Source organism: Centropristis striata, chromosome 12 (assembly GCF_030273125.1).
Source record: "Centropristis striata isolate RG_2023a ecotype Rhode Island chromosome 12, C.striata_1.0, whole genome shotgun sequence".
Taxonomy (NCBI): domain Eukaryota; kingdom Metazoa; phylum Chordata; class Actinopteri; order Perciformes; family Serranidae; genus Centropristis; species Centropristis striata.
Window position 1 is genome coordinate 26821508 of NC_081528.1, and position 8604 is coordinate 26830111.

Below are 8604 nucleotides of genomic sequence, written 5' to 3' on the forward strand. Positions count from 1 at the left end.
AAACGGGACAAAGTCAGAAAAACACATCCAATCATTCAAGATGAGGCTTGACGTTATAGCCACGACAACATGCAACATTGAATTTAATACATAATGTTTTTAACATAATGTTTATTGAGAATTAAATACAGCAAAGAAGCAATAACAATGATGCAGACTTCACGCATAAAAAGCATTGAAACATATGAAGTGACAAATTAACAAATACAAGGCAAATCTTCACCACTGCTTCAATGTGTCACGTGTTACAGTGTTGCCCTGCATACTATTGTTCTAATGCACCAGAACTTTTTGCACAAAATACATTTATAACGTGGTAAAAAAAAAATAGCATGGTAAAAAATAAAACTATTTTTAACACTGTAAAGACATCCAGTGTGGAAAACTTCATCTGTTTTAGCAAGTGCTCCAACACAAACACAGATAAAAATGCAAAAACATAACTTCAAAAGAAAAAAATCCTGCAACACTGCTTTTAATATGACTCACTATAGGTGATGTTCCTTATATTAAAGGGCACATTTTGGGGTGTGTGCGTGTGTTTTATCTTATTCTTGATGATTTTTAACTGCCAGGGATGAAATATTAACGCCTCCTATTTTTCTCCACACAAGTCTCATCTTTCCAGTGATACCAAATGTATGCAATTTAATGATTTGATTAATGATTTGTGCATGAGGAAAAACATGATTTTTTTTGCCTCAAACTGCATGGTATTGGCATAAAGTGGGCATGTCTGTAATGGAGAGACTTGTGGGTACAAATACAAACCAATTTCATTCAGATATCTAGGGTTCAAATGGTACCTCTTTGAAAATGGTCATGTCAGTTTCAGCCTAACTATGTAACATTATTTAGCCTCCTTCCCAACAAAATGGTTGGTGCTACTGGATTACCAAGATCTAGTTTCGTGTGAAACCAGGATCCTCAAAACAGCAATAAAAGGGGGATTATAAGGTCTCCACTGACAAAAAATGAAATAGACAAGAAAATAAAAGAACCATTGTGTTTTACATGAAGGTGTGACTCCTGCTCAGGCTCAACTGGAAACTCTTGTTCTCTCTGCATTCGCATTAGTCTTTACTTACTTTTTTAAACTTACTTAAGGAGGAGTAGACGAGGCCTGTAAATCACTGAACAGCATACACTGATGATAGTGCAGGAGATGCTGTTCAGGATAAGTGATACGTGTGATGCATTTAATATAAGTAGCCAGCAGAAGACAGATCCACATCCTTTATGCACAATGCTTGTAAGGTTGCAGTGAGCGACTGAAAGAACCTGCTACATTCAAGATTTCACATTTCAATATCTATGCATAGAGAAAGCTTAGTGCTCACACTACAGTTGTTTTTTAAAGGTAAGAAAACATTTACATCAAATTTATGGCAGTTAAAAATACAAGTTACAGCTTTAGAAATGACCCAAGAACACGGATGTAAGGAATTTTAAATGCTGATGGCATGCTACTATAAAAAAATGATACTCCATTACTCTTTAGATACCAAAATGAAATGAACAGCTTGTGCTGGTACACTGAAAGTCACGGAACACATACCAACATATTTGTATTTGTTTGTATTCATCAATGTGGCCTTGGATTGAAAATACAATTGCAGATCTGCTTTTTTTTCTAGCTTGGGCACTTTTGATACTATTCAGTGGTGGAATGTAACTTACTGCATTTACTCAAGTACTGCACTTAAGTACAAATTTGAGGTACTTGCACTTTACTTGAGTATTTCTATTTTATGTAACTTTATACTCCTACTCCACTACATTTTAGAAGCAAATATTCTACATGTTACTCCACTACATTTAGCTGCCAGATTTAGTTACTTTTCAGGATGAGATTTAACATGAAAGACATGATCAATTTAAAGTGATTAGACATGTTTTTAAATTAAACCTCATTAAAGTATATTAAGCCGTTATAATGAGCCTTACCTTGATAAAATAAAACACTGCTTACATAAAAGCATGAATAATAAAAATCTAATAATATATTTAGAATCTAGAAAACAATCTGAGTGGGTCCATTCTGCATAACAAGTACTTTTACTTTTGATACTTTAAGTACATTTTAATCCTGATACTTTTGTACTTTTACTTAAGTAAGTTTTGAATGCAGGACTTTTACTTGTAGTGGAGTAATTTTACAGTGTGGTATTAGTACTTTTACTTAAGTAAGGGACCAGAATACTTCATCAACCAATGATACCATTGAATGTAAAATGAACAGATTGTTTTAAACATGTTATATTGAAACAGTATCAATGCTTTTGACACCATACGACCACTGACATTGTGCAGAAAGAGCACATCACACTGCAGCCTGAAACTGAAGCTTTACGTTATTTTAACAGGCAAATGTGTAACTGTAGATACTCGTCGTGTAGAGGCCTTATAGTAGGCATCATGTCCTCCACACTGGTGTCATGTCAACCTACCAGGTGGGCATCATATCAGGGAACCACATGCGGCCAAGGTGCTTGGACACCTCGCTGTGGATCTGCTCCATGTTGTAGCTGCTGTCGGGGATCAACACCTCCTCCATGATTGACAGCTGAGTCAGCCTGCCCCCGCACATCTTTACAAACTCCACGAAGCCACTGCAGGTCACTTCACACTCGCCCAGCCCGATGGCAGTCAGGCTTTTGCAGCGTTCGGCGATACGGATCAGCTCCTCATCCAGAGGCTGAAGGCCGTTGGCGCACACCACCAGCTCCACCAGACGAGGGCAGTTCAGGCCGATGCGTCCCAGCATCTCTTTGCTGACTGCCCGGCCAAAGTACAGGTGGGTGACGGGAGTCTCCTCGCAGAAGAAGGGCTCAAACTCCTCCTCATAGAGGAAGAAGTACATGACGATGTTGACCTTGGGCGAGTGTCGGACCAAAGCCTCCCAGCTGCTTCTTTTGATGGTGTGAAAGTTTGTCTGCCCGGGGTTCTCACTCACCACGTCAATGCGCAGGTGCTCCAGGTGGACGTGCTTTTCAGTGGAGAGGGCGAGCAGCAGCTCATCACTCAGGAGGTGGTAGTTCAACGCCAGCTCCCTGAGGCCATGGCACTGGTCTGCAACACACAGGATACCTGAGGGCAGAAAGACGAGTCAGAACATCTTAATGGGAACAGATCCTTTAAAAACACTGATAATCAGCTTGAGATTGTGGATCACTTATAGGCAAGGCACTATTCATAGACAAGGTCATTCAGAGTTCTTTACAGAGGCATAAAAATACATGAAAAATACAACAGCCATTAAAATAGACATTAAAAGCTGAATTACAATATATTATTCAATGAAATTCAGATTTTATCACAGAGGATGTTTGTTTTAGTTTTTTTAGTTTTTATTATTGTATGTTGGTAAACCATAAATTAACAGAATGTTTTTTAATTTTATTAATTGCAGGATAACGAAATTACCTGTGAGTACACACTTTACAATGCAATGCAAATGCAATTTTTTTTTACTGTAGGCATACCATTAAATAATAAAATAATCCCTCTATTTCCACTGTAGTTTCACTAATAAATAACAGAAAATATTCTATTTTTTCCACTATTAAAAACACATACACGACTATAATATAACATCTCCTGTTTATTTCATTTTTGACCAAAGATTTAGACCACTAAATGAGTGTTTTTTTTACTGTTTGTACACCATTGTAAAAAAACAACAGAAACTGTAATAACTGTAAATAAATAAATAAATAAATAAAAATCTGTGTTTTTAATAACAGAACAATGTCCAAGTAATTAGCTGCCAATAGTTTTTCTTCCATTTCATAGAGGGGACGGCAATTATTCAGTTGGTTGGTCCACCACTTTGATCAAGACTGAAATGCCTTTTATCTATCTCTATCTGTAAGAGACTCAAAAAGTAAAGCAGCATTGAGTCTGCTGCCCCAAATTTAATAAACTGACCATGTACTTGCAGCTAGTTAAAGTCCAGCCAGTGATATCTGTTGTGCATTATTCTCCTTTTCTCTCTCTCTGATCATTTCTGGCCTACTATCCAGACCATGCAGACTGACAAAAAATAAACCAAGAAGAAAAAGAAGTACAGTGACCTGCTGGTGAGACATGAGGACAGCTGCTCATCTTCAGCAACTTCAGGGTGTCGCTGTTGTTGGCAACTAGCACCTTCAGGGACGGGTCGTCCACTGGCGTGTCGTCGATCTTGATAGAGGACAGGGACTTGGAGCTGACGAACACCACTGTCAGTGCAGACACAAAGTGGTCCTGAGGAGGAGCAAACAATGCCGAATAAACCAGAATGTCTTACAGCAAATAGATGTGTAGAATTTATTTGCAAAAAGTGCAAAAACTGGGGGATTTTACCGAACTCAAATCACTGTAGCAAGTATAAAGGATGATGCAGAGATGATGACTGTCTTCAGACTGACACATGATGTGACTAATCCAGATCTTTGTGTATAACAAACAGGGCAGCAGTGAGAGTCTCTCTTACCTGAGACACATCCATGAAGCTGGGCCGTGCTGTGGAAATCAGCCCCAGGGTCTTAATGGTACAGTTCACCAGCTGGGAGAGAATGTCACAGGCCGCCTCTGCAGATTCTGTGCAGCTGTCCACCTGATTTAACAGCGGTGATTCACCATTTGGATTAAGATAAGAAAAAAACACATCAAAATGAGGAGTGGAAGGAGGTGTACAGTCTCAATGTACCACTAATGCCCACGCAGTTGATTGTGTCATGATCAAATCTGCAGCAGATGGTTTGGATTACGGAGGCCACAAATTGTTTTGACGGCAGCTGTGTTGTGAAAAAGGAGGAGGTGAATGAGAGGAGTAATAGGTGACAGCAGGGGAGGCTCTTACCTTGAAGCTGACGTACTGTAGGTGCTGGGCGTGCTTCTTAATGATCTGCTGAATGAGGTCAGGATGAGTGGAGCGCAGGTATGACGTAGCTGGCTGATTGAGCTCAAACTCAAACCTCCTCCACAGGTCAGGGGTGTGAAAGATGTCATTCCAGTGGCGGCACACAGACGACGCCCTGGCCCGGTCTACGAGGGACAGATGCTGGAAGATCTGCAGGACGACGTGGTGGGGCAGATTACCCCAGTCCTCTGCTGGAGACAGGTCGAAGCTGGACGCCTCCCGCTTCTGTCGTTTAGCCCTCTCCTCCCGGGAGGGGAGGCGCTGGCACTTTGATTTGAGACCCGTCCTTCCTCGCTTCATTCTGAAACATAAGCACACACAGGGATCGTGACATTAAGATTTTTTGGAGTTTAAATGTAAACTGTAAAAATCCTTTCATTTCTGTGCTTTTCTTTGATTTTTAATAGTGTCTTACAACCTCAGTTATATGTAGTTACACTCGGGTTGTGACTGAAAACAGCTAAATGTTGCATTGACAATTTCACCTAAAACAAAGTTATTAAAAAGTAAGTAAAATACTGTAGTTATTTAATGACTAGATCTCAATGTAAGTTAGAAATTAGAGCTGCACAGATTTTAATTCACTTTAATCAACTATTAAATTTAACTTGCAACTATTTTGATAACCAATTAATCAGTTTGATAATTGTTTTTAAGGAAAAGTTAATTCCAGCTCCTAAAATGTTAAAAATGTTCAGGCTCCTCTATGACAGTAAACTCAATATCTTTAAGTTGTGGTCAAAACAAGACATTTCAAGATATCATCTTCAGTTCAACATTTTTTCCCATTTAATACAGACAGATAATCATTAGTTGTAGACCTACTTTCAAAAAGCATATTATTAACACAGCTTGTCCTTTCTTCAACAGTGGTTATTAGAATAAATAATAATAATAATAATAATAATAATAATAATTGATCAGATTTATAAAGCACCTTTAAAAATATGCAAAGTTGCTTTACAAAGAATGCATGAACAGATACAAATACAGAATACAGACTAAACATCTCCACCTCTCTTTTGTCCTTGTTTTTAGCAGACATAACCACAACAAAACACTTGAATCAGCACGATTACTGAAAATGTTTAAATCTTTTACTTTTATAGATGTCTATAACACACTGGCTGCTATCTAACACTGCTTATCCTTCATAATACTATTGCAAAGAAAGCTGCTAGTGTTCTTCTGTCGTTTACTGAATTAAAAAACTATCACTCATATCAGACAAGCTGTATGCAGGAACATAAAAACTGCCACTGCTGACACAACCTACACTGAAGCATCTATGTATAGTCAAATGCTGTATAAGGAGAGCAAACTCACCTTAAAGCAACTTTTCAAAACAAATTCAAATGGATGCTGAAGCCTTTTCCCACAGATTTCCCTGCAGTGTTGTGAAGCAGTCTTTCCCTCAGTCCCAGTATTATATAAAGTGATGTAATCAAAGCGCTTGCATAAACCACACATGTGAAATGGCACCCACTCATCAGGTTCATAACAGGGGACAGATATTTTCCACAGTGTTGGAGTCTTCATCTGAATGTGAGCTGACGCTGTTTTTTTAATTAAAGCAACATTATTGACTTCTTGCTTAAAAGTCTTCATTATATGCATGCTCACTTCTTACTAAGCAGAGCTGTCCTGAGGCTCCAGTTGCAGGTTACAACAGTAAACACTGAGCTTTTTACAGATATGCTGGTCATGCCTATAAATAACAATTCATAACATGTTTTGAAGCCTGATACTCTGGTGACTTGTGTAGACTGGTGTCTCTCTATATAAAGCACGATTAATGTTAACTGTACAACTATATTATAATAACTTATATTAAGCTGTGATGCCAAACTGAATAAAAAAACACCACGTGTTCACAGAAACCTGTACTCTTTATGAACATACGATAAGACACACATCATGTCAAACACAGAGCAAACGCCAGTAAATCATGCTACTTACATTAACGGCTTTTAACAACACTTCACTCCTGGTTTGGTGCTCTGCAGGCGGAGGAGACAGCGTTCACTTGGAGCCATGGCCGGAGATGGAGAAATGCTGGCTGTTGCTGATATACGACAGCAGGAGCAGCTCCCATAATAAGCTCCCCTCTCGGCTTTAGCGACAGCTTGACTGGCACTGCCGAGCAGCCGGTACACGTGAGCGGGGAAAACATGGACCGGCTCGGGTGCATCTCCAACCACCAACATGCATGCAGAGAGGGAGAGGTACTATCTGCGCCCACAGGGGGGAGACGTGCTCCTGCGCTTCCTTATCTAAGACAGTTTACCTTTGTTTTGACTAATTTGTGTATACTAGTGTGCGTGCGTATGTGTGTACGTGTGTGTCGTGAGTGACCATGAGCTCAAAGCACAAGATATACTGTGTGCACGCGTACTGGAAAAGTAGGTCAGTGTGTCAAAGTGTGTGTGCGTGTGTGAGAGAGAGATGTGCAAATGGCCATTAATAATCACAAATGAAAACAATGCATAATTAGTATTACAAAGTTTAAAACGTTATAAGTTGCAGAAGCAGTGCAAGGTTACACAATGTAGGCCTATTATCCTGAATCAAATAGGGGAGACATTTGTTTACATGTACAACTCTCAGAATACTTCAAATACACTTGTCATCATCTTTAGATATAACACAAATATATACATACACGAATTCATAATGGAATTTTAATATTCCACTAATATGGGTATCGGCCTTACATTACATCTAATGGCCTCTTGGTGGGGGCAATAGTCACTTAAACACACACAAGTCATAATAACCCATTAAATCGACTATACAGATGAACTGACAATGTATTTGCAAACATATATAATATTTAGACCCTGTCAATACCTTCTAGTGTTGGAACACATATAGCACATATCATTTTAAACCAAAAAGTATTTATGAGAGTACACTTTTTCTTTATTTGTATTTTTTTTATGTATTTTTTTTTATTTATTTATTTTTTTAATTATTATTATTATTTCTGCGTTTCTGCGCATGCGCGGCCTTTCCGGCTTCTGCGCATGCGCGTCTTTATTCGCTTCTGCGCATGCGCGGCTTTCTGCGCTTCTGCGCATGCGCGTCTTTTCTGCGCTTCTGCGCATGCGCAGGTTTTGCGCATGCGCACTGGCCAGAAAAGTAGCGCATGCGCATGTGAAAAACGCGCATGCGCAGAAGCGGGAAACGCCGTGCATGCGCAGAAGCGGAAAAAGACGCGCATGCGCAGAAGCCGGAAAGGCCGCGCATGCGCAGAAACGCAGAAATAATAATAATAATTAAAAAAATAAATAAATAAAAAAAAATACATAAAAAAAATACAAATAAAGAAAAAGAAGCCGGAAACGCCGCGCATGCGCAGAAACGCAGAGACAAATAATAATTAATTTAAAATAATAATAATAATAATAAAATAAAAAAAATACAAAAAAAATACAAAAATTCAAAAAAATAAATGTAAAGAAAATGTAAAAATAAATAAATGTAAAGAAAGTAAAGAAGTAAAAAAGAAAGTGGTGGAAGAAGTGTTCAGATCCTTTACTTCAGTAAAAGTACTAATACCACACTGTGAAATGACTCCACTCCGCTCATTTTAACTACCTAATAAACTTTAGTATATAGACTGGCTTTAGTATATAGACTTTAATAGACTGGCCCCTGTAACGCACACACCCCGACGGCAGCATGCCGTACTGCGA

At 38.7% G+C, this 8604-nt stretch overlaps 1 protein-coding gene across 2 annotated transcripts; it reads right to left on the reverse strand.

The window, feature by feature from the left end:
• Nucleotides 1-94: 94 nt before the first annotated feature.
• fbxl3l (F-box and leucine-rich repeat protein 3, like) lies at nt 95-7135 on the reverse strand. Of its 2 annotated transcripts, none has more exons than XM_059345736.1 (5): nt 6866-7135; nt 4847-5207; nt 4478-4600; nt 4077-4248; nt 95-3090 (listed from the first exon to the last, which is right to left on the reverse strand). In XM_059345736.1, the coding sequence occupies exons 2-5, from the start codon at nt 5204-5206 to the stop codon at nt 2447-2449; spliced, it is 1299 nt and encodes a 432-aa protein (XP_059201719.1). In that variant the 5' UTR covers nt 5207; nt 6866-7135; the 3' UTR covers nt 95-2446. The 2 variants fall into 2 exon arrangements, with proteins under 2 accessions (XP_059201719.1, XP_059201720.1); XM_059345737.1 differs by lacking the exon at nt 6866-7135 and adding an exon at nt 6233-6282.
• Between the last annotated feature and the right edge of the window lie 1469 nt (nt 7136-8604).